Genomic DNA, 26827 nt, shown 5'->3' with positions numbered 1-26827 from the left:
CCCACCTCAGCCTCCCAAGTAGCTGGGACTACAGGCACGTGCCACCATGCCCGGCTAATTTTTGTAGAGATAGTGAAGAAGGGTTGGGAGGGTGTCTCACCATCTTGCCCAGGTTGGTCTCAAACTCCTGGGCTCAAGTGATCTGGCCACCGTGGCCTCCCAAATTGTTGAGATTACAGGTGTGAGCCACTGTGCTTGGCATATATTTATTTATTTATTTTGTACACAGACTAGTGGATAATTTGGATACTTTGACTTCCTATTCACCTTTCTGTTTTTTGTTTTTTTCTTTTGAGACAGAGTCTGGCTGTGTCACCCAGGGTGGAGTGCAGTGGCACAATTATGGTTCACTGCAACCTCCACCTCCCTGGCTCGAGTGGTCCTCCTACCTCAGCCTCCCAAGTAGCTGGAACCACAGGCGCATGCCACCACAGCTGGCTATTTTTTTTTTTTATTTTTGTGGAGTTGGGGGTGTCACTGTGTTGTCCAGTCTGGTCTTTAACGCCTGGGCTCAAGTGATCTGCCTCCCTTGGCCTCCCAAAATGCTGGGATTACAGGCGTGAGCCACCACTCTTGGCCTAACCTTTCCGTTTTAAGGAACAATAGTAGTGTTTTTAAGGAACACCATTAAGAAAGAACATTAGGAAAAAAGGTGCTTTAGTTCTCTGAGTGACTTCTTTTAAGCTTAAGACAAGAATTATCACTTACTTATTAAGTAATCTGTGGGCTGGGCAAGGTAGGCTCGCACCTGTAATCTCAGGACTTTGTGAGGCCAGGGCAAGCAGATTACCCGAGTTCAGGAGTTTGAGACTAGCCTGGCCAACATGGTGAAACCCCATTTCTACTAAAAATACAAAAATTAGTCAGGCATGGTAGTGCACACCTGTAATTCCAGCTACTCAGGAGGGTGAGGCAGGAGAATTGCTTGAACCTGGGAGGTGGAGGTTGTAGTGAGCTGAGATCATGCCACTGCACTCCAGCCTGGGTGACAGAGCGAGACTCTGTCTCAAAAAAAAAGAAAGAAATCTGTGGAAAGCAGTTGTTGGTTCAGTGATAGAAAGAGAGAGTCGCAGGTGGGGGCAGGGCAGGGGCCAGGCTGGGCTTCTGCAGGAGTCGGGTGCGGTGGATGTTGCAGCGCAGGTATAGCAGCCCTGGGGGTTTCTTCTCATTGGTCAGCAGGTGGCACCAAATAGCTAAAACTTACCTGGGGAGAGGCATGCCTTGCTTGGGTTTTACCTTGGGTTGGGTTGGATTAAATTTTACTTTCTGTACTTTCAGAATTTGGGATTAATAGCACTTTCACATTTTCTCCCTAGAGATAGAATCTTCCAAGTTTGAATTTTATAAAAGTCTTTGATATTGATAATAGTCATGAAAGTTAACTATATTCAAGATCAGATGATTGCATGACAATATTAATTTTCATTTTTTGGAAGGGTTTATGACTTTGAATGTTAAATGCCACTGTAAGATCATTCAATGGAATATACTTACTGGATTAGATTTCTGAAGTTTTTGTGTTTTTATGAAATCCCATAAATAAATTGCTAACGTAGGTGTGAAAATTAATACACCCGTGAATGTACTTAATTGAGATTGAGTATGTCTCTCTGATGAGAATCCAGGATTTTACTTCCATTCAGGATTTTTCTATTAGAGCAGAGATGGGTGACAGTTTGAGTCACAGATGTTGTGGCTCAGTTGTAAAGTGGATTCAGTGCTTCTTCCTCAGGAACATGTGGGGTGTGTTGGCGGTGTTCTTGGATAGCATGTGAGAAAACAGCCATGACAAAAGAGCAGGCAGTTGTGTGCTGGTACCACCCAAGAGCCTACTGTTTATTTAAGGTGCAGTTAATTTGTTTCAGCTTATTTACTATGGAAACTTGGTTGCATGTGGCATGTGTGGTTATGTGCTGGAACTTTTAAAAAGCTGCATTTCAAGCACGATAAATGTTTCTTTTCTACATATATGGGTTTGTTTATTTTTTGTGTGGTGGCATATGTGAGGGGGAAGAATCATCTCTTGAATGATCCTTCTGTGTTGCTGAGTGGTGTCTGGTTTGGTTAGCACGCAGGCTGTGGTGAGGAGGCCTGCTGACTCTGGCCTAGGTGCACATCTTGGTGCACACTGAACAAGGCTTTCACTAAGTGAGCATCCAGCTACAAAAACCTGACAATAAATTTTTGAGTTTTAAGATGTTGATAACAGCCGGGCATGGTGGCTCACGCCTGTAATCCCAGCACTTTGGGAGGCCAAGGCGGGCGGATCACAAGGTCTAGGAGTTCGAGACCAGCCTGGCCAATATAGTGAAACCCCGTCTCTACCAAAAATACAAAAATTAGCTGGGCATGGTGGCTCGTGCCTGTAGTCCCAGCTACTCGGGAGGCTGAGGCAGAATTGCTTGAACCCAGGAGGCGGAGGTTGCAGTGAGCCGAGATGGTGCCACTGCACTCCAGCCTGGGTGATAGAGCAAAACTCCATCTCAAAAAAAAAAAAAATGTTGATAATTTATTTTTTTTCTTGGGATATCTTCATACCACTTTAAAAGGGGTGTTGTCTTTTCCCTCCTTTCTTCTTACATTTGCAGATTAACAACTTACTTAGATAGCTTCATATGCCTGACTGAGCCTGTTTCCCCCCAGTGAAATTTAAAATATGCAGGAATTTAACCACATTTAACCACACCCATAGGCATCAGGCATAGCACTAGCTCAGTTTCTCAATGTCTCGGGTCTAGTCAGTCCTTCACCAGGTCCTGTCAGTTCTCCCTCCAAAGCACATCCACCTCTAAGCACATCCACCTCTTAACCATCCCCGCTTCTCCACCCAGAGCTGCACGGCCATCATTTCTGGAGTAGCCTCCCAAGTGGCCCCTGCTTCCATTATTGCCGCCTAGAATCTGTTTTCCACACAGCCCTGGGAAGAATATTTTACAAATACACTCAAGGGTGGTGTCGGTTATTAGCTTAAAATCCTCCAGTTGCTTCCTGCCACACTTGGGCTCGCCCACCTCCCTCCCTAACCTTGTCTCCGAGTCTCTCCCGCTGCCCACTAGACTCAGCCACACTGAACTTGCCGTTCCTCCCGCATGCTATGCTGCTTCCTTTGCCTGAAACACTATTCTTCTTGATCTGTGCGTGACTCATTCCTCTTGACATTGAGTTCTCAGTTTCAGGACCCACTCGAGAGTCCTTCCCTGATCACCAGATCTAAAAATAGTCACATGACTCTGCTGTCATTTTTTTTCTTTAAACTATCTTGCCTTTTCTTGTGTGCTTTTTGTCCAGCTCCTACCACTAGGATATAAGCTTCCCTAGAGCCAGGTCCTTATTGCGTTCATTTTTATCCCTAGCATCTGGTCCAGCACAGAGTACGTAGTAAGTCTTAATTGTATTTTGGTTCAATGAGTGAATAATAGCTATATTGAAGGTAGAAGCTGTGTTTAAAGCTTATCAGTTCAGGATAAAGAATAGCAAGCGTGTATTGAGCATCTACCATGCACTGGTACTGTCCTTGGTTGCCATACACTTACATCTTAATTTTTTTTTTTTATTGGAGTTTTGCTCTTGTTGCCCAGGTTAGAGTGCAATGGTATGATGTCGGCTCAACCAAAACCTCCGGCTCCTCGGTTCAAGCAATTTTCCTGCCTTGGCCTCCCAAGTAGCTGGGATTATAGGCATGCGCCACCACGCCCAGCTAATTTTTTATTTTTAGTAGTGATGGGTTGGTCAGGCTGAACTGGAACTCCCGACCTCAGGTGATCCGCCCGCCTCAGCCTCCCAAAGTGCTGGGATTAGAGGCGTGAGTCACTGTGCCTGGCCTTACATCTTAATCTTAAGCATCAGTTTTCTAATATGTAAGTGAGATGTTTAGATAAAATGATCTGCTAGTTCTCTTATATAACATTTTATGAATTTCCAGGAGAAGCTTAAAGATTATAATTTATGGTGATACACAATGGGAATAAATGAGTTCATTCAGAAGCCCCACGTAGGTGTTGATCTACCTCCGATAACATTTCTTTTTTTTTCTTTTTGAGACGGAGTCTCGCTCTGTTGCCCAGGCAAGAGTGCAATGGCACGATATCGGCTCACTACAACCTCTGCCTCCCAGATTCGAGCAATTCTCCCTGCCTCAGCCACCCGAATAGCTGGGATTACAGGCATGTGCCGCCACGCCCAGCTAATTTTTGTATCTTTAGTAGAGACAGGTTTTCACCATGTTGGCCAGGCTGGTCTCGAACTCCTGACCTCAGGTGATCTGCCCACCTCGGCCTCCTAAAGTGCTGGAATTACAGGCGTGAGCCACTGCACCTGGCCCTCCGATAACATTTTTAAATTGCAGAGTTTAAACTTTAGAAAGAAGGAATAAACCCACCATTTTGGGGGTATCCATCATCTCATTCAGTCCTGTCAACAACCTCTGAAGTATCTTCCCTCTTTAATGGTTGGGGAAACTGAGGCTTAGAGATACTAAGTAACTTGGCTAAGGTCACACACCTATTATGAGACAGTGCTAAAACCTAAAACCAGCATTGCTCCAGAAGACCTATTCTTGGCAAGCACTGTTTTTATTTTCTGCTCACTCTTATCCCAGTTGGTTCCGTGGGGACTGTATACACTTCAGACGTCTAAATGTTTTTCCTTTTCTTTCTCATAGAACTCTAAGAAGGAGCTGATGTGGAGGAGCAGCTGAGACAGTTCAAGATGACGACCACAGTAGCCACAGACTATGACAACATTGAGATCCAGCAGCAGTACAGTGATGTCAACAACCGCTGGGATGTCGACGACTGGGACAATGAGAACAGCTCTGCGCGGCTTTTTGAGCGATCCCGCATCAAGGCTCTGGCAGGTGAGTCCTTCACGCCTGTCACAGAGGCCCAGGATGCCTAAAATCAGGATGCCCCTTAAAATCATCCACCCTGTTCCCATGACGCTGTCATGTTCGAAGGTTGTCTCACTTCTATTTAAATGTGTCCTTGAGAGCCAGCTGACCATTTTATAAGGTAGTCAGTTCCATATTTGGAGAGCTGTCAACTCTAATGGCCAAAATTATTCAGAGCACAGAGTGTTATTTATAGCAATTCAAGAACAGCTGCCCTAAGTTTGTAAGAATTCTTTTATTTTTGACAAATCTTACATTCCAAAATATCAAAGCATACTATTCCTTATACTCAAAAATATACAAATTAACCTGTGTACTTAGTGCCTGTGATACATTAACTGGCCTGACCTGTACCAAGATGGGTTAGTATCACACGCAAGGATTTTACATCTGAAAAGCAAAAGCTGAATCTGGTAAAGGCACATTTAATACAGTAACGAGTAAGTTTGCCATTGGTCCATTAGTTCGTGGAACATGTCCTTACTTTGTGATTTCTCATTCCCTTGTTGCTGGTGAACACCTAGAGCACACTTTCTCCATGGCCCCAGTGAGGGTGAGGAGTGTTTTACCCTAAAATTGCCCTGAAAATCAGGAAAGCGTTCTGTGGCTCTGAAAACTCAGCTGTACTGAATATATGTAAACCAAGTATCAAAACCGAGTTTATTCAAGGTCCTGCATCTGTACTTTGAGATTTCAAATGAAATTTCAGATGAAGTTTATTCCAAATGATTTTTTTCTAATGTCTTTAATTGTGATAAGTAAATCAAAGTCATGACTTGAGAAGTTAAGTTTACTGTTAATTCTAACTACATAACTCACATTTTTGTTGCCTTTATAGTGGAATCTGATTATGAAGCATGCATCATTTAGAGTCATCTTGATTGTGGACAAAGGAAACCTAACCCAGAGTGGTTTAAGTGACAAAGAGGATTTATTGGTCACACAGTAGGCAAATTCAGTCTTTAAGCAAGACTTACTCCTGGACTTAAATGGTGTGACCAGGATCTAGTTTCTTTCTCTCTACTCTGGCTTTATTTTCTAGTGCAGGCTCTGTTCACAAGCAGGCTCCATCCTGTAGTCCCAAGATGGCTGCCCCAGGTCCCAGGCCCCCTTGGACTATGGACATCCAGCAGAAAAGAGGATGCTTTTCTGCTTACCGTGGCCCGGATATATCAGTCTCACTGGCGTGATTGATCATGACTTGGATCATGTGCTTCTCCCGCTGGTGTTGGAGAATCTCATGTGCTGTTAACTTCTAAACAGGATGCACCCCTTAGAGTGAAAGTTTGGTCAGTCTCAACCAAACAAGTTGGCTAGAAAAATTGGAATATAACAGAAAAGAGGAAGAGGAGAATGGATGTTGGGGGTACAGCTAACAATGTACTACAGAAAAACTATTCAGCTGCTTTAGGATAATTTGTCTCTTGAGTGGTGTTGATTTAAAGATCTTTCTTGAGCTGGCCTGAATGAATGATTAATCAGTCACTCTAGAATTGGGGCTTCATTATCATTCATTAACATGGAACTCTATGGAAATCATGACCCTGGCTTGTGCTAGTAAAGTGATTTGTATTTTAATCTCTCACCTCTTTTTCTTGTATTTTCATTTGAGTCTTTAGGCCAGTATGCTAGTGATGGCCAGTTACCTTTGATCTTGAGTCTTACTTTCTGATTCCAGGCTATGTATTATCTCCTTTCTAAAGGACCATTTTGTTTGCAAACTACAGAACAGTTCCTTGTTCTTTGCATGTGGTCTTTCCTACAGTTTGAGAGGAGAGCCTCCAGCTGTCCTTAGTATCCATCATTTGTCTTAACCTTTCTAGGATGTTTACCTAGGTCCCTCAGTAACTGTAGTCATAATAATAGCAAGCACTCAATATAGTACTTATACTGTGTGCCAGGCACTGTGGGAAACGCCGGCATATATTAACAGTTAATCCCATAACAATCATATGAGAGAGATTATTACTGTCTACATTGTATAGATGACAAAACAGGTTCCAGAGAGATTAAGAAGCTTGCCCAAGGGCGTACTGCTGCTAAGTGGCTGAAGGCATACTAACTCTGCAGTGTATGCTCTTTTTCAATATTCAGTAAAGTAAAAAAAAAAAAAGATGTAAAGCTCATTGGCAGAGAGCATTGCTAGTGAGGTAATTCAAACATGTTAAAAAGATCTTTGGAATTCTCAGGAATGCATCCTGTGGTCTAGAAGAAACCATGAGGAACCATGGCAAATTATGGAAAAGGAAAGATGCTGCTTCCAGGTTAAATGATACTGGATGGGGGGGGCAGGAATTGCATTCAGTGAATTTACAAGATACCAGGAAACCCATCTGTTGGAGGAAGGTAATGAAGGAAATTATGTTATCCTACTTATTCTTTTACTTCCTTATTCTGTGGGACAGAAGAATCTCTTGAGTCCTCTAAAAAACTATATGCTGATAGCAGGAGTTACCGAACAATTCAGTAGTGTCTGGAATAGAACAGTGGTTTGAAAAGTAGAGGGCTTGTTAAAGCACGGGATGCTGGGCCCACCCCCAAAGTTTCTGATTCAGTAGGCCTTGAGTGGGGATAATTTACATATCCAACAGGCCAGGTGATGCCCTGGCTTGGGGATCACATTTTGTGACTGATGCAGAGTACTGATGGTCATCCGGTCCCCTTCCTTCGGTGTTTGAGACCACTTCATCTGGACCGAGCTAAAGTCTAGGAAGAAATAAAGTTTCAAACCCAGCAGAGTTACCTCAAAGATACACTTGAGACCCTTTTCAGAAGATGGCACCGAAAGTGAAGAAGGAAGCTCCTGGCCCGCCTAAAGCTGAAGCCAAAGCAAAGGCTTTAAAGGCCAAGAAGGCAGTGTTGAAAGGTGTCCACGGCCACAAAAAAAAGAAGATCGGCATGTCACCCACCTTCCAGCGGCCCAAGACACTGAGACTCTGGAGGCAGCCCAGATATCCTCGGAAGACCACCCCCAGGAGAAACAAGCTTGACCACTATGCTATCATCAAGTTTCCTCTGACCACTGAGTTTGCCATGAAGAAGATAAAAGACAACAACACCCTTGTGTTCATTGTGGATGTTAAAGCCAACAAGCACCAGATCAAACAGGCTGTGAAGAAGCTCTGTGACATTGATGGGGCCAAGGTCAACACCCTGATGGAGAGAAGAAGGCATATGTTCCACTGGCTCCTGATTATGATGCTTTGGATGTTGCCAACAAAATTGGGATCATCCAAACTGAGTCCATCTGGCTAATTCTAAATATACATATCTGTTTTCACCAAAAAAAAAAAAAAAAAAAAAAAAAAAGGTCCACTTGATGTGGGAGTGGTGTGGTAGGCTAACCACTTGACTTTGAGGAAAGGGAGATATCTTCCTGTCCCTTATAGGGGAGTGATAACAGTGATAGGCCCAACAGGAGGGAGTGCTATTGTGGGGTTTCTGCTGAACATGCATGTTCTAAAGCAAGACATTTTGCTTAGAGCCATAAAAATGTACGTATCACATTTCCTGTGTCCCTCTAGGGCTTTCAGTAGATACAATCTAATCTAGGTTTCAGTCTGAATTCTGAGGCAGATCTGCAAAACATGCAGGAATTCATCTTTTAATGGTGTAGTTCATCGTGTACTGATAGTGGAACTACCACCTGTGCCCTTTACTAAGCTGCTTTCAGGGTTTATGTATCTAAGGAAATAGGGTGAGGTAAACTACTTGTTACTAATTCTCACCCAGTTGACAGATACTTCCTATTATTAGGTTATCTGTGAATTGTAAAAAACTTTTTTTTTTTTTTTTTTGAGACGGAGTCTTGCTCTGTCGCCCAGGCTGGAGTGCAGTGGTGCAATCTCGGCTCACTGCAAGCTCCACCTCCTGGCTTCATGCCATTCTCCTGCCTCAGCCTCTCAAGTAGCTGGGACTACAGGCGCCCGCCACCACCCCAGCTAATTTTTTGTATTTTTCGTAGAGACGGGGTTTCGCCGTGTTATCCAGGATGGTCTCGATCTCCTGACCTCATGATCTGCCTGCCTCGGCCTCCCAAAGTGCTGAGATTACAGGCATGAGCCACCGCGCCTGGCCTAAAAAACATTTTTAAAATAACTTTTACTTTACGTGTCTTCATCTTATTCACCCTCAGGAATTGCTTTTAATTCAATGCAGTATAATAAGAAATATATTTGGTCTTTGTTCTGGGTTCCTGGCATAGGGCTCCTAAAACCAATGGAGTCTGCCGAGTGATGGGAGTGTCTTTTGTTACCCATAAGGTGTCCCTTTTCTGACACCTGAGTTTGTGCTAATTCCATGACTTTGGGTGGGGATAGTCTCCCATCCCTAGCTAGCCTCAGGATGATGCTGTGCACCCGAGACTGAGCAGTTAGAGAATTGGAACTTTCAGCATCATCCACTCATCTGTGGGGGTAGTTGGTTTGGGTAGGGTGGGGTGCCCTGAGAGGACATGGAAGCCCCACCTCACCCCAGTACCTTGCCCTGTGCACTTTTCCATTTGGCCGTTCCTGAGTTGTAACCTTTATAATAAATTGGTAAACATAAAGGGGAAATTGTTTTCCTGAGTTCTGTGAGTTGTTCTAGCATATTATTGAACCTGAGGGGGTTCTTGGGAACCCCTGAATTTATAGCCTGCGGCCTGGGACTTGGAACTGGCATCTGATATGGGGGCAGTCTTGTGGGACCAAGCCCTTTATCCTATGGGATTTAACAATAATGTCAGGTAGAGGTGTCAGAATTGAATTGAATTGTAGCATACCCAGTTGATACTGGGGAGTCAGACTACTAAGATATTTCACAGGGGAGATAGCATCTCTAGTATAGTATGCAGGATGTCAGCTGGTTTTCTTGTTTGTTTAGAAATGGGGTCTTTCTGTGTTGCTCAGGCTAGAGTACAGTGGTAGAATCATAGCTAACTACAGCCTTGAATTCCTGATCTCCAGTGATCCTCCTGCCTCAGCCTCTTGAGTAGCTGGGACTATAAGTGTGTGCCACAAAGCCTGGCTATATCGGTTTTTGTTTTTTGTTTTTTTTTTTTTAATGTAGCAATCAGGCCTGTGATCACTTGTCGAGTACCAGCTTATCATTACAACAATGAATCGGCCAGCAATCAGTCACTTCCAGTGCCTAGTTCTTTCATTTTCCTTAAACTCTGCTGCTTGAAAATCAGTCTGATTCATATCTGCGTCACTCATCGCCACCCCCAGCTCCTTAGTAGCCAGAAACATCAGCCTGATGATCAGGAGGAAATACGGAGAACTTGACCTGGAGCACCTGGCAGGATTGAAAGCAACAGCTTTTTCTCCAAGCAGAGAAAAGCTTCATCTGAAAGCTTCCCCCTCATGCAAGTTGAATGATAAGAAACCTCAAGTCTTCAGCTTGTAAAAATTTAAGACTTAGATGTGTTTTAAGAAAATAATTAGAATTGCCGGGCGCAGTGGCTCACGTTTGTAATCTCAACACTTTGGGAGGCCGAGGCTGGTGGATCATGAGGTCAGGCGTTCAAAACCAGCCTGGCCAATGTAGCGAAACCCCATCTCTGTTAAAAATACAAAAAATTAGCTGGGCGTGGTGGCGGGCGCCTATAATCCCAGCTAGTTGGGAGGCTGAGACAGGAGAATCGGTTGAACCTGGGAGGCGGAGGTTGCAGTGAGCCGAGATCACGCCACTGCACTCCAGCCCGGGCGACAGTATGAGACTCCGTCTTAAAAATAATAATAGTTAGAATTAACATTGATTATTGTCATATACTCCAAAATTTTATGTTTATATCCAAAAATATTTATAGATATCCAAAATATATTAACATGCAATCCTCATGAAAAGTTATTAATGAGACACTTTACATTTTTTATACTACGTCTTTGAAATATACATCTTTTGTATATGTAACAGACTGGCAAGATATATACTTATTCCTAAAGTGGAATGTGGAGTGAAAACATGGTAGATGGTACTTCCCCACTTCTGAGGTGTTACTGTTTACAGTTTGGAAGGAAGCTGAGGAGAGCGTTGGTCAATCCTGTTAACTAGCACAGTGAAGTAGTTTTTATGTTTTCTGTAAATGATTGCCTGCATCCCGTGATTGCAGGCCCACTTTCCTGACCTCTGACCAGTTGCCTTGGTATCATGGAACATGCAGTGATTCAAACTAAGCTGGACTTTTTGGAAACCAGCATTTTATTTGAAGTAAAAAGAAAACAGTTACACAATTTTTTAAAGACTGCGTCTTCCCCTAATTTGTGTTGATTCTACTGTGAGACAAGAAAAATGCATTTCTGCTTGAGGTGCAGTAACAAAACTAGCACAAATTTCTTTCCTTCTTAACTATTTCTCAGATAGAAGATTCATTCTTAACATAGACCTTATCATTATAGGATTTTTTTTTTCTTTTCTTGTTGAGAACTTTTACTTTTTCACTTAAAGGAAGCATTTGACAGTCGCTTCTTTTTAGCATATCTGAATTGCCAGCCCAGGGCCATTATTAAGTCAAATAAGGGTTACCTGACAGTTAATCTGATAATCAAGACGGCTGCTAAGTGACTAACAGGGAGCGTCTGCAGTGTGTGTCTGCTGGACAAAGGGATGATTCACATACCAGGCGGGATGGAGCGAGATGGCGCAAGATTTCATCACAGTGCTCAGGATGGCATGCAATTTAAAACGTATGAATTGCCTATTTCTTCAGTTTTTCATTTCATATTTCCAGACCATGGTTGACTGAAGGTAACTGAACCATGGAAAGTGAAACCCAGGCTAAAGGGGACTAGTGTGTGTGTGTGTGTGTGTGTGTGTGTGTAAACCATTTGACTTCTAGTGAACGAACAGAGCCAACCTCTTCCTGAATATGTAAAGAAATCTATAAAACATGGCCTAGAATGATCTAATTAGGAGGAGGAAACCTATTTACATGAGACTATATATGTATACAAGTGCCCGGAAGTTAGTATAGGCAATGATTGCTGTAGTAAGATGGAGTTTCGCTCTTGTCACCCAGGCTGTAGTACGATGGCGCGATCTTGGCTCACTGCAACCTCCGCCTCCTGGGTCCAAGTGATTCTCCTGCCTCAGCCTCCCGAGTAGCCGGGACTACAGGCACCTGCCACCACACCTGGCTAATTTTTGTATTTTTAGTAGACACGGGGTTTCACCATGTTGGCCAGGCTGGTCTCGAACTCCTGACCCCAGGTGATCCGCCCGCCTTGGCCTCCCAAAGTGCTGGGATTACAGGCGTGAGCCTCCACGCCCGGCCTGCTGTAGTAATTTAGAGGGAAAGATTGATCTCTCTCTCTGTCTCTCTCTCTCTCTCACACACACACACACGCACACAAACACACACACCCCAGTCATTTTAAGGGGTAGGGTCTAGTGACCTGAAGAGCACTGGAACTTGGAGAGAGGAATCTGGGACCTCAGTCTCGTCGTGGCTGCTTCATTTTCCACTGCAGCAGAATTGAAGAGGCTAGGCTGCAGGGCTCTGAGAACACCTCTCCTTAAAACAGAAAGTCTGCCTTGGGCTGCTTAAGATAGTATATGCCATCTCACACCTGGACTCATTGTCTAAATCATGTTAGGGCTCTTCTTGTTCGCACACCTAACATTCTGTTCAGAGGTGACACTTTCCTGCCCCAAGGGAAAGAGAACAGCTTCTTGCATGGTGGAATGGGTTTTTACAGAGAGGATTAACAGGGATTTAATAGCTACCCATTATTTTCCTCATCTACTCTTCAGGCTGTATCCCTAAATTATGCATTATTTGGGACTATTTGTGAAAGAGGTGTGGTCCCTAGCGCACAGTAACTATACTACCATTGTTTGTGAAATCTGAATCTGAAAGAGCATTTTATATCCAAGTTGTTCGTGAAAGCTATTGAGAGAAAGTCTGTTGAGGTCTTTGCACGTAGTCCTAGATTATACCCTCAATTTATTTTTCACATATAAATGGTTTCCATGGTTTTCTCACCATAGAGGTGGAAGAATCTTTGCTTTACTTTTTTAGGTGTAGTTTTCCTCTGGTTCCTTCTCCCTCCTCTGTCTGTTCACCACTATAGACCCAGTTTCTCCCCTGCTTCTGAAATCAGCTTGGATTCCTTCTCCTGTTCTACCTCAGACTCTCTTCTTACCTCAGCAATGGCTGAAATCTCACAGTCGCTGAGGTGAGTGATCCAGGCATGGAAGAACATGCAGATGGAAGCCTCGTGCTCCCAGAGTTTCTGACTATTCACCATGCACTCATCCCCCTTCCTGGCCCAGCCCCTATTCCTGCACCTCACTCTTTGAGAGCCCAGGTTCTCCTTCCTCAGTCACCTCAGAGAACCTCTCTTGATCCTCATTCCCCTTTTTGTCTCCTGTTCCACCCCTAGCCTTTGTCTGAACTCCTCATTCTCTCCACTCCACCAGAATTCTTTCCCTAAGTCACTCACTTACTTTTGAGGCGCTCCGTTCTTCTGTGAAAAATCTCATAGAATTGAGAGTTGATTTATGACTGAATTAAAGGAATACAATTGCTCTTCATTTGGGGACTGCCTGTGTAAGCAAAAGAGGAAAAATGTATGTGACCTTTCTGCCTTCTTATCCTTTTCCTGGCTCTGTCTGCATACATGTTCTCTCACACACACATATCAGCTTTATTGCAGTACAATTTACATACCATAAAATATACCCCCTTTGAAGTATACCATTCAGCAGTTTTTAAAATATACTCAGAGTTATGTGACAATTACCACTAATTCCAGAGCATTTTTATTACTTGCCAAAGAAATCCCATGTACGTTAGCGGTTACTTCCCATTTTCCTTTCCCCCAGCCCCAGGCAACTACTAGTCTACATTCAGACCCTACGGATTTGCCTATTCTGGACATTTCCTAAAAATTGAGTCATGTACTCTGTGGCCTTTTTGTGTCTAACTTCTTTCACTTAACAAAACTTTTTCAGGTTTCATCTGTGCTGTAGCATGTATCAGTACCTTATTTCTGTCTCTGCTCTCTTAGATAAGTAATAGTGGTAGATTAGAGAGAAAGAGCAGAAAATACTCTGTAAAAGCTACCAGTACCATAGTGCTGTGATTTTTATTTGGTGGTTGCCTGGAAACAGATGGCAGATCTGTTGTAGGCATCAGAAACTACTGTAGGCCAGATGCAGTGGCTCACACCTGTAATCCCAGCCAAGGCAAGTGGATCACCTGAGATCAGGAGTTCATGACCAGCCTGGCCAACATGGTAAAAACCCATCTCTACTAAAAATACAAAATTAGCCTGATGTGGTGGTGCACACCTGTTACATGTGAGTAACTACCTATTCAGGAGGCTGAGACAGGAGAATCACTTGAACCCGGGAGGCGGAAGTTGCAGTGAGCCGAGATTGCGCCATTGCACTCCAGCCTGGCTGGGTGACAAGAGCAAGACTCTGTCTCAAAAATAGAGTAAGTACTGTAGACTTAGGAAGTTTTTCATTTCCCCAAATGTGGTCATCATAAAGGCCTATTGGTGGGTGTTTGGTGTCTCAGATGGTTCTATTTGTTGTCGTTATTAAATTCACTTACACAGTTAACCCCTTTGCCAGTTTTCTACCAAAGTGGACCTGTGAGAAAGTACTATCATAGGATGATAAAAGGTATAAATTTAATTTATGTATAAGGCACTTGTAAAGTTCTGTGTATTTTAAAAATAAAACATGTCCCATGATAAAAGCAAACTCAGAATGACACAAAGTATATTTTTAAATTTAACAATGCAATGCAGCTCTCTAGAATTTTATTTAACCTCCATCTTCAGTGATACCATTCAATTTAATTTTCTAATTAGGAGAGAAAATTGATGCTAGGTAGATGTTAAATAGTTTCTTAAGTTGCATTTGATTTTTGATACCAAGTCAATTAAAGAAGATAGTTGTGATTATTAAGCTATAAATTCACCAGTAGTTTGACATGATCATATTCAATAGCAGTCCAGTGGAGAGGGGTCCAGGTGACAGCAGAGCTAAATATTTGGTCTATGTCTAATGATTGACTTCTGAAAAAAATCATGCTTAGAAAATTATTTTTGGTTAGGTCCTTCTGGTTGTAAGGAATACAGATTCACTTGAGTTCTCTGAACAACCAAGATATGTGTGTGGTGGATATGTGGTAAAAGAAGGAGAGGCCAGGAGCTGTGGTTCATGCCTGTTATCCCAGCACTTTGGGAGGCTGAGGTGGGAGGATTGTTTGAGTCCAGGAGTTCAAGACCAGCCTGGCCAACATAGTGAGACCTTGTGTCTCTGAAAAGTAAAAAAAATTAGCTGAACACAGTGGCACACACCTATAGTCCCAGCTACTTGTGAGGCTGAGGTGGGAGGATTGCTTCAGCCCAGGAGGCTGAGGCTACGGTGAGCCGTGTTTGTGCCACTGCACTTCAGACTGGGTGACAGAACAAGACCCTGTCTTTAAAAAATAAATACATACATACAAGAGAGTTATTACAAAGTTTCATGCAAATGAGCCCTGAAAAATCTATGTGACAGTGGCTGCTGTGGACCTGGAGGCATTACTTATATTTCCGATGGGCCATGTGCCTCATTCATTGGAACCCTCTACTTAGTATCTGCTCCTCCTTGACTCAGCTCACATGTGGCTTTGGTATACTGTCATTCCAACCCCAGCTCTTGCCTATCCTTTGTCTTTTGTCCTCATTGCTAAATGACTGAATATCCTTGTTTCCTGTAGTTCAAATGTCTGTAAGGTTGGGTACAGAGATGGGGTTTTGATTGACCCGGAAGATCATTTTATACCAGATCATGGCCAACCGGATACTTAGAGTGGATACCTTCAGAAGAGGTGTCCCCAAACATTGGTGAGGAGCTGGAAGCCATATGTATAGAACACATCAGCTCCATCCATCCATAGCTCAGAGGCATCTGACTGGCAGTTGGAGGATACTGTTGGCATGCCTAATGCAGAAGAATTGTGGTGGGGTGGAGGAAGGCATTTTATAGTAGGACTTTTGGGGAAAGAGACTGGAGGAGTATCTTGGATGATCAAGGGAAGGGCTAAATAGCCAATCTGAAGAAAGGGTGAAGGGCCCCTAGGACAACAGAAATTAAGGCTTTTCATCTCTCCATCTCTTGTTGTTAGTGACCTTGTGTAAGTGGGCTTCTGTCTCTGCCCCTTGTAGTAGTCTGCTAGATGACAGGAAACATGGCTGCCATCTGCTCCTGGGCTTCACTCTCTACCACCTTCCATTTTTTCTGGTTCCAGTTGGAAATATTAGGGGTGTTTGGGAGAAAGGCTGTAATTTACCAGGCTTTACTCAAATGTCTAGAGCAGTGAACTGGAGTATGGAGTGTGGAGGGACATAAGAGCATGGCAGCTCTCCCTGGAACCACATGGAGCTGTTTCCCCCAAAGGGGAAAGTTTGCTGGGAAGATGACAATAAGTAACAACGAATGTTTACAACACATTTTCAGATAGACTGATGTTCTTGATTCAGAGATAAAGACATTTTATAAAATGCAAGGTGATGTTTACCATTGGTTGGTTACTTAAAAAGGAGCCCAATAATGGACAGTTTCATTTAAGATTTTTGAATAAACAAAATTAACAAAGAGAAACAAACATTAGCGTTTCAGTCTTTAGAATATGCCTTTAACATGGTGTTTCATTTGCATTGAAGTTATTGTCTTGTGAATATGTGTGGTTGATAACTTGGAAACAGTCTATCCCAAGCTTGCATCTTTGGATTCTCAAGAACCAAGCATCACTCTTAGAGCATGACAGGTGCTTAGTACTAGAGTGCCATTCTAGATTCTTTAGCAGTACAGTGATATAAGTACTCTATTAACACTTTGTTCCTTACTCACATGTAACCTCTTTTGGGGAATAGACAATGTGTATAAAACAAGCAATGAATTAATATGAAAGTGCTGTGATACTTCCTGAAAACCTGAATCTTAGCCTTTTCATCCTCTGGTTGAGAAATACATCTGTTTTCTACAATTCTTATTTCTTCTGTATTTTTATTAGTTAATCTTGAAGGGAATTTGCAGAGCTCTGAATTTTGACCTCTTTGCTGCAAGCCTGTGAATTTTCAGAACTCTCAGATAATGACATCATTGACTGATGGGTACCTGTTATTGGGTGAGGCTGATAAGAATTTTGCCATTCAGGTTTAAATTTCTGCAGACGCCTTAGACTTTTTGAACATGTATGTGAAGTCGCCTTATTAGTCACAGGATTGTGTCTTTAGGCATCCTAAGAAACAGATGGACTGAAGTCGGAGATGCTGGGCCATTTGCGGGTTCTCAGCCCTTCCCTGTGTTACATGTTTACCTATTGGTTCACTCTAAGTTTGCAGGAAACCCAAGCTCTCCCCACTGCCTCCACTCTGAGCTCCAGCCCTGGCCAGGAGCCCTCTTGCCTGTATGGTTCACAGTAACCTTTCCTCTTCAAGAAACTTCCTTGGCCCTTGCTATTCTGTACCCCATGTTCTCTGTGTCTTATTAGTGTCATGTGTGTACTTAGGTGGGTGTATCCATAGTCTCCCTCCAGCTGATGACTAAATTCCTTGAAGACAGTGACAGTGGTAACATTTGTTTCCACATTCCCTACAAGCACCTCACCTAAGTCTGAATGCACCTCTGCTTTTTATTGAGTGCTTGTCAGACTGAAGAACTCATTCATGGTCAGAGATATTAATTATCACTTTCATCTGGGGAAAATTTCCTCCTAATTTTTGCGATACCTATTAAAGATTTCTTTGTGTTTAATAATTTTACATTAAAATGCATTATAAAATAATGTATTACATTGTACATTACAGTGCATGCATTGCAAAAAAAAGTTCAAACACTGCAGAAGTGGACAATAAATGTTTCTCTTTCCCCAAAGCCTTTCCCATCTTTCTCCCTAAAGATAATTCCTTTTAAAAGTTTGATGTGTATCTTTTGAGATATTTTCTGTGTACTTTTTTTTTGAGACAGGGTCTTGCTCTGTCATCCAGACTGGAGTGCAGTGGTGCGATTTTGGCTCATTGCGACCTCCACCTTCCGTACTCAAGTCATCCTCCCACCTCAGCCTCATAAGTAGCTGGGACTACAGGCACACACCACCATGCCCAGCTAATTTTTATATTTGTTTGGTGGAGACGAATTTTGGCCATGTTGTCCAGGCTGGTCTTGAACTCCTGGGCTCAAGAAATCAGCCCACGTTGGCTTCCCAGAGTGCTGAGATAATAGGTGTGAGCCAATGTGCGTGGACTCTGTGTACATTATTGAAAACATTATTATGAGCTGAATGTTTGTTCCTCCCACTCAAATTCATATGGTGAAATCTTAACCCACACCATGAGGGTGTTAGGAGGTGAGGTCTTTGGAGGGTAATTAGGTCATGAAAGTGGAGCCCTCGTGAATGGGATTCATGTCCATATAAAGTAGACATGGGAAATGATCTTTCTCTCTACCATGTGAGAATCTGAGAGGATGGCTGTCTGTAAACCAGGAAGAGGTCCTTCACCAAATACCCAACCATGCTGGCACCCTGACTTCCAGCCTCCAGAACTGTGAGGGAGAAATGGTTGTTGGTTAATCTCCCAGTCTGTGGTATTCTGTTTTAGCAGTCTGAACTAAGATGAATTTTTCTTTTCTAGTAATAAACAGAAGTAAGACCAGCTGATTGATAGAATCCTGGAGTTTAATCTTTCTCCTACCAGAATATTTGTCTTAGATTTTCATTCTGGCAGTGTCTGTATGATGTTAACATGCTGCAATGTTAACTTGGTAGAGATGGGTTTGGGAAATTTAAGGCATTGTTTGCTAGCTTAGTAGAAGCCATTACACAGTGACTCACACGTCCTTTACTGTGGATTTGGCCCCTGCCTCCTTTTGTGCTCCAGGTATCTCACCCTAAGGTTTTTACCCTTTTTGGTTAAAAGAACTAAAGCTAAAGATTTCTTTAGTTTTCTCTTCCTTCCTTAGGTCACTGGGATGTTTCTGGAGCTCTTCCCCCTTTGCCTCTTTACCTTCTATGTTCCTTGGATATCAGGGGCGCTCAGTAGAGGGCATCTCTAAAGAAACTATCTCCCCAAGGTTGGCCTGCAGTTTGCCTGTGTTTTTCTCTGTCATCATTAGCCTGGAGTACATGTTAGCAGTTGAAGTTTGAGAATTTCATGGTGAATTTTTCCAAATGTTGGCCACAGTTTTCCTGGAGAAGTGTATTGTGACAAGGACATACAGAGTATTAGGTGACTATAGTGACCAAGCAAGATAGGGAATGGAATGTTAAAATTGTAGTAGTTTATACGTAGATTACCTCTATTTTGCTGCAACAGCCAAAGGCCATTCATCTGCCCCTCACTGTAGAGCACAAGTGGAGGAGAATGTTATCGTCGTTTTAACTGATGTGTAATTTAAGCCTTTTTTCCTGTGGTTAATAACAACAAAAACAATCTAGTAACTTCCTAAATCCATGCCACTAGCAGCATGTTATTTAGCCAGTGTGGCTCTCCAGTTAGCTTTTACCTTTTTCTCTAGCCAGGGACATGTATTTGACAGTTCCATGGATTGCCAGTCCCAAAGCTGTTTTATATGCCGATTTTGGAGAAGTAAGCCTACAGACCAAATCTATTAGCCCCATTATATGTCTCTACTATGAACATACACACTTTTATACCTAGAACTGCAGAGGATTTGTGTGTGCTTCCAGCATTTGCCCTGGGCCCCTATACACACTGTCCATGGAATTATACTCATTGTCTCCAAGCATTTGAAGGAAGGCCAGTGTTAGTATGGATGATTGTAAATAATGTAGAGGCATTCAAGACTACCTTGAGAAATACAGGATGGAGAAGAGGCGAGGCTGGAGGATGCACTTGATACTAATGTGAAATCTAAAACCCCTCACACTGAATTAACAGTTGTTCCCGTGCAGCTTTGTTTGTGCATTCATTTAATCAGTCGTAATCTTCAGGCATGCCCACATGTGGATTTTCTTTTTAACTCCCTCACATTCAGGGAGCCATTTTAATTGACACACGCAACACAATTATTGTCCGAACTGAATTTTATGATGGGGGATGATGTTTCTATGTTTTAAAAAACTCAATGGATGACTTCAGAGTACTCATGGAGATGTAACCTATAACTGACTTGTGATTTTGAAAGAAATAATTTTCAACCATTTCAGTAAGGAATATATTTTATATGGCAATATAGTACACGTAAATGTATGTATATTTGAGAATATACATACACATAAATGTATGTTTATGGGTGTATTTGTGTGTATCCACACACATTTAAATTTCACAAAGTAGTGTTTACGTGTACCACATGAGATGCTCTGATACTTTCTATTCTATTCCATTTTTTAAAATGCTAGCATTGATCTATTAATTCAATTTTATTACATGGTGTTGGAATATCCTGTGGCAGTTAGGTACATTTCAAAGTACACCTAAGTGATCTATTTTTAAGCTTTATTAGAATGAGTGCTTATTGATTTTGTTTCATTCCTTTATTAGTGAATGAATGAGTAAAATATTTGAGTACTTAACTATGTGCCAGGCACTGTGATCAGTGGTAGAAATACAGTTAGGTGATTAAGTGAAAACAAGTCTGTGGTCAGCAGAAAAGATTTTCAGTTTTCACAGAGGAGAGTTGTTGTCAGTAGATGAAAGGGATTTCAGGCCAAGCAAGCAGTGCCATGAATGGCCTGAACATGCCTGGCTATGTCGAGATGCCACGAGAAGAGCTGCAGAAGGAGCTCAAGGCAGGACTATAGGAGTGAACAAGGAGTGCCGTGGTGCCAAAGAGTTTAGCCTTTATCCTGTAGGCCAGTGGTTTCCAGAATCTAGCTCAGGAGAATTTTTATTTTCAAATAGAAAACTGTTAATTAATCTCAATATGTAAAACTACCAACTTGGAGTTACGCTAGAAGCAGCAGAGGACCCTCCCCTAGATTTCCATCCCCAGGGAGCTGAAGGCCATTGTGACTGCCCCTGAGAACTACTGATGTGGAATTTGTCTCAGAAGGATCCCTCTGGGGACTCTGTGAAGGAAGGCACAGGGAGGAACGCCATTTTAGGGGACTGTTGTGTTCTTCCAGGGAAGAAACAAGGCCCTGAAGCTGAGATTGTGGCTGAGGGCTTGAGAAAGCAGGGCTTTTTCAACTGTTGAATTAGACTTCCTAGGACATGCTCTCCAAGGGGATGGGAAAGGGAAGAGGAAGGAAGAGGAATTTGGTTTGGGTTCTGTGAAGCCTCTGGATGTTGGATGCTTGGGATAGATGAGGGTCGTGAGGTATTTTGGTCACAAATCTGCAAGGTTTCCCCCTTCTATCGTGTGGCCTCTAGTTTTTAGGATTATGTTTTTCTTAGCTCATATTTGTCTGTATTCTGTCCAGCCTTTGGAAACTGTATGGGCCCTGAGGCTCTCTCAGTCTGCCTGTCTGAATACTCTTTGGAGGTCCTCCCACGGCTGGAGCACCTGAATGTTCCTGGGTTTGGATTCAGCTATCCAGGACTGTCCATCTCGGGGCTGATGCTGAGGAAGGAAGGATGGCTTCAGAGGCCTGGAGTCCCACATGAGGTCCCTGCTCTGTCGCCTACTAGCTATGCGATGGTGGGCAAGTGACTCCTTTAGGATGAGGATAATATCCACCTTATGGGAATGTTGCAGGAACTTAATAATGTGGAAGATTCCTAGCTCGGTGTCTGCACACAGTGGGCATGCATGTGAAGTGTTAATTATAACATTTCATTATGGAAATAAATCTTTTGAAGGGAGGGCTTCTATTTCCTCCCTGCAAAGGGGCCTTCCATATTGAGAAATATTGCATTCATGCAAGGGAAGATGAGGAGAAGCCAAGGAGGAGGCAGGAACATTCAAAAGGCACATGTTCTGATGGCCTGACGACACTGGGGACCTGTGGCTTTGTTTGCTGTGAAGTTTAGAGGGCATTTGTGACCCTCAGTCCTTCTCCTGGGAAGCAGGAAAAGCACCAAAAAATACTTGGTTTTTTTTAATTAAAAAAATTAATATGGTCTTTGCATTTGTATCTTCTCTCACTGTACTTTCCTGTTTCGGATTTGCACTCAATGCACATTAAAATGATCCTGCATAATCCTAAACATTTATTGAGAGAATGATTTAATGGAAAAATACAATAAAAATATTTTAAACTTTTGATAAATTAGTCCCCCCTCTCACCCCAAAAAAAATGACTGAGGTTGGAGGGAGAGACAGATGGGAGTGGGAGATGCATGTTCTTTGGAGGGAGAGAGACATGGTCAGTGTAGAACAATCCAAGTCAGACAGGCTGGCTCTTACTGGAAGAGGGTTGGTCCTTCATGGGGGTTATTTAGCTTTAGTGCTCTGTTCCTCTTTGTTGAGACAGCTGTAGTTTGGTACAAGGGGATAATAAAGAAGAAATATTACTAAATTTCCGGGAGGATTATTTATAATACTTAAAATGTGTGTATCACTTTCATCTTGGAGAACATTATAGAACATTACTATAATACTAATAGAAGTCTTTGGAAAGCATTATATCCCGTGTTACAGATTTCAGTCTGAGATTTTCTGAATCAGGTTGTTGTTTACCCCAGCTTGCTCTAGTGGTAATATAAATCAGAGGCTTCTGGGTTCCAGGCAGTAATTGAAAGCTTCTGATGCCTATCTTTGACCTGCCTTTTCCAACCTTCTTGGAAATTGCCTTCCTTCACATAAGTATTTGTAGGGCTCTGAATACTCTTTAATTAATGGGGGGAAAATCTTGTACCTCTCCCTACAATTACTCCATATTAGCAAATTATGAGTAAGACTTTGAGATACCTCAGGTATCTCATTTGTGATGTCAGAGTGGTTATTGAACTTATTAAACCTTTCCCAGAAGAGCCAGACCTTGCCTAAACTTAACGAAAAGGTTTAGAGTTGAGAATCAGATACTTTTACAGGGTCATTTTTGTCTGTTTGTTTCTGACTGTCAAGCACAAGAGATACACATGACCAATTTAAAACAGGAGGCCTAAGTGACCTATTAAAAAATGTCAAACATTTATTTGTACTAAATACTACATCAAAAAGATATGGCAATATGAATAAGATATAGAGATATAAAATATATCCTAGATAGGATTTTTGGTAGGCTATACAAACAAACTTGAACAAAGTTTTAAAAAGGAGTAAACTTTTTTTTTTTTTTTTATTATACTTTAAGTTCTAGGGTACATGTGTACAACATACAGGTTTGTTACATAGGTATACATGTGCCATGTTGGTTTGCTGCACCCATCAACTCATCATTTACATTAGATATTTCTCCTAATACTATCCCTCCACCAGCCCCCGACTCCCCAGTAGGCCCCAGGGTGTGATGTTCCCCACCCTGTGTCCATGTGTTCTCATTGTTCAACTCCCACCAATGAGTAAAAACAAGCGGTGTTTGGTTTTCTGTCCTTGTGATAGTTTGCTTAGAATGATGGTTTCCAGCTTCATCCATGTTCCTGCAAAGGACATGAACTCATCCTTTTTTATGGCTGCATAGTATTCCATGGTGTATATGTGCCACATTTTCTTTATCCAATGTATCATTAATGGGCATTTGGGTTGGTTCCAAGTCTTTGCTATTGTGAACAGTGACACAGTAAACATACGTGTGCATGTGTCTTTATAGTAGAATGATGTATAATCCTTTGAGTATATACCCAGTATACTGTTGGTGGGAGTGTAAATTAGTTCAACCATTGTGGAAGACAGTGTGGCAATTCCTTAAGGATCTAGAACTAGAAATACCATTTGACCCAGCAATCCCATTACTGGGTATATACAAAAAGGAGTAAACTTTGATTTAAGGAAGGATGAAGTTAAATAAGCAAAGGTACCCAGAGACCCCACTAAGTGATAGATACTAGCTGAATGTTTTATTTACCATGCCTACTATTCTATTGCTAACCTGCCATTAGAAAAAGCTGGCAGATGGACATTAAAATCCAGCAAAACTATTTTTAGGTAACAAAGCTTTTTGATGGCATATACAAAAATGGATTCAGATGGTGGTGGGTGGGGGGCATTGTCAGTACTGTTACTGCAATCAGGAGCTCTGGGAGTCCACTGGACTTCTCTAGCTCGACTTTAGAGAACTCCATCTAGCCTCTCTGTCTCAGTGTCCTTATCTGAAAAACAAGGGGGTGGGCTGGATGGATTCTGAGGGCCCTTAGACCTCTAAGATTGTGTATATGCTCTTAGGGAGTTAGCATGCTAACGGGCTGTTGCTACCAAGGTAAGTTTTGGCATTTTTTTCCTGGTGGTTTCTGTGTACACAGTGAGACACAGAGTGTGTATTAGTACAGGGATGATAGCAACCTTTGTCCTTCTCCAGGAAATAATGCCCTGTGACTCTGACTCAAGACCTAGTCTCTTGTTAATTTTTGTTAATGTTTTATGCTTGATGAGTCAGAAATGCAGGCTCTTGTAGAGTGTTATTAACAAGAACTAGTGTAACTTTGATTATAATCACTACAAATTACAGACCTCTTTCCTGTGTAATGATTTTTGCCATTTGCCCTTCCGTGATCTCTAATAGGCCAACTACAAGGACAATTTTTTGATCAGTAAGAACCTTGGTCTGTTGCTTCATAAGCCCTTATTATGGCAAAATTATTCATAACAGCAAACTATGTATGTACCCACATTGACAGAATATCAGTGTTCTTTAGCTGGCTGGGCAAGTCTAAGTGTTTCAGGATAGCTGATGATGGGGGTATCACAAAACCTTCAGAGTAAGAAAAACTTGTCTGATATCTGTTAAAGTGATCTGTATACATGTAGGCATTCTCCTGTATATGTGCATACACACACTCCTAAGTTGTGTAAATGTGTACCTGCCTGCTTGAGTATGATGCATTGCTACTATTTCTAAACTACCAATTTATTTCCCCTGTGTTTCGAGGACTCAATCTCAAAGATGCTGACTGAAAAATAAAGTTTTTGAACAATTTCATGAAGCTTGGGTTGTCGAGATCATGAGTTCTGACTCTAGTGACAACTCTGTGGGAAATGGATAAACTCATCGCACTGCACACAAATGTGAGGCTGGGAGGCAGTACGTAATTTATGAGGCCTTTTGTTGTAAAAATGAGAGTTGGCAGGATTCCGAGTAAATATCTTTCTTCCTAAGGGTGGAAGATAGGACTTGGAGAGATCAATGTGTTGGTTGACAGCATTTGAGAATGTTTGATTTGAGCTTCAGCGTCATAGGTGGGGAACATGTGGCTTTAGATCTGCTGTTTCTTCCCCTGCCCAGTGGTGCATTCCTTGTCTTTACTGAAGTATGTTTTTAAAATTCATTTTTAATTGTGGTTAAAAAAAAAAACCACATAACATAAGGTTTACCATGTTAACCATTTTTAAATGTAACTTCAGTAGAGTTAACTATGTTCATATTGTTGTGCAGTCAGATCTCTAGACCCTTTTCATTTTGAAAAACTGAAACTCTACACCCATTAAACAATAACTCACCACGTTCCCCTTCCCCCAGCTCCTGGCAACCACCATTCTACTTTCTCTTTCCATGAGTTTAACTACTCAACATACTGCATGTAAGTGGAATCATGTAATATTTGTTTTTTTCTAACTGGCTTATTTCATTTAACATGATGTCCTCAAGCTTCATCCATGTTATAGCATATGACAGAATTTTCTTCTTTTTAAGTAATATTCAATTATATGTATATGCCACATTTTGTTTATCCATTCATCCATTGATGGACATTAGAGTTTTCACCTCTTGCTATTGCGAATGATACTGCAATGAACATAGGAATGCAAGTGTCTCTTTGAGATCCTGCTTTCAGTTCTTTTGGATATATATCCAGAAGGGGAATGGCTGGACCATATGGTAGTTATATTTTTAATTTTTTGCAGAACCTCCATACTATTTCCCACAGCAGCTGCACCGTTTACATTCCTACCAACAGCGTACAGGGGTTCCAATTTCTCCATATCCTTTACTGAAGCTTTTAGAATGTTATTCAAAATACGATATAATGGAAAAAAGGCACCAACGTGGTCTCAAATTGTGTTTTTCTTGGTAGATGGTAATTAAAAGGGTAATGGTGATTAAGGTATCGGTGATAAAAATAGTAATGAAAAGAGGTGAGTGGAGAGGTAGTTATAGGTGAGCTTGGCAGGTATTAGAAAAGAGCTTAGTCTTTCTCTTCTTTCTCTTCATTCTTCACCTGTCATTAAAATTCTAGTTGTGGCCAGGCATGGTGGCTCACACCTGTAATCCCAGCACTTTGGGAGGCCAAGGCGGGCAGATCACGAGGTCAGGAGATCGAGACCATCCTGGCTAACACGGTGAAACCCCGTCTCTACTAAAAATACAAAAAATTAGCCAGGCATGGTGGCGGGCGCCTATAGTTCCAGCTACTTGGGAGGCTGAGGCAGGAGAATGGCGTGAACCCAGGGGGTGGAGCTTGCAGTGAGCCAAGATCATGCCACTGCACTCCAGCCAGGGCAACAGAGCGAGGCTCCATCTCAAAATAAATAAAATAAAATAATTCTGGTTGTGATGAATAAATCCATTTGTCAGGTATTTTTTTTAAGTGCCTCCTGAGTAGGCTATTCCTCAGGACACCATAAGAATAATAAAGGAAAGATCAAGGTATAAAACTGAGAAAAAGGATTTTTAAACAACAAAGTTTGCTGAGGCCAACTTTGTGTATGGTTCTACACTGGGCTGGAAAGATGACATGGAAGCTGTGCTTGTACCACATCCTGGGCTGTCATTCTCTCTGAGCTGGTGCAAGTTGGACATCAGAGAACATAAACAGATATCACTCATCTAGCACTCAGGACAGGCCTTTTGGCTCCACCTTTGTGTTGGATGCTGGAAGGCAGTGGGGAAAGGACATTAAGGTGAGTTTTCCCTGATTCCAAGCCCTGGGCCCACTTCATTGACTGGCATGA

At 42.1% G+C, this 26827-nt stretch overlaps 1 protein-coding gene, 1 long non-coding RNA gene and 1 pseudogene across 2 annotated transcripts in view; 2 read left to right on the top strand and 1 right to left on the bottom strand.

Moving 5' to 3' along the window:
- LOC134728652 (uncharacterized) overlaps positions 1 to 26827 on the bottom strand; it is a 39284-nt gene that overhangs the window by 2321 nt on the left and 10136 nt on the right. The window contains exons 2-3 of the long non-coding RNA XR_010109276.1: positions 22187 to 22253; positions 13319 to 13417 (exon numbers count right to left, since the gene is read on the bottom strand). This is a non-coding gene — a long non-coding RNA (uncharacterized LOC134728652). The remainder of the gene's footprint in view (positions 1 to 13318; positions 13418 to 22186; positions 22254 to 26827) is intronic.
- Positions 4708 to 26827, top strand: part of SPTBN1 (spectrin beta, non-erythrocytic 1) — a 139556-nt gene continuing 117436 nt past the window's right edge. Inside the window, exon 1 of the mRNA XM_034953145.3 lies at positions 4708 to 4855. Within this exon, the coding sequence (XP_034809036.1) occupies positions 4708 to 4855 (148 nt within the window). The remainder of the gene's footprint in view (positions 4856 to 26827) is intronic.
- On the top strand, positions 4854 to 10191 carry LOC117979151 (large ribosomal subunit protein uL23-like; annotated as a pseudogene).

Source organism: Pan paniscus, chromosome 12 (assembly GCF_029289425.2).
Source record: "Pan paniscus chromosome 12, NHGRI_mPanPan1-v2.0_pri, whole genome shotgun sequence".
NCBI classification, from domain to species: Eukaryota; Metazoa; Chordata; class Mammalia; order Primates; family Hominidae; genus Pan; species Pan paniscus.
This window is presented reverse-complemented; position numbering and strand designations above follow the sequence as displayed.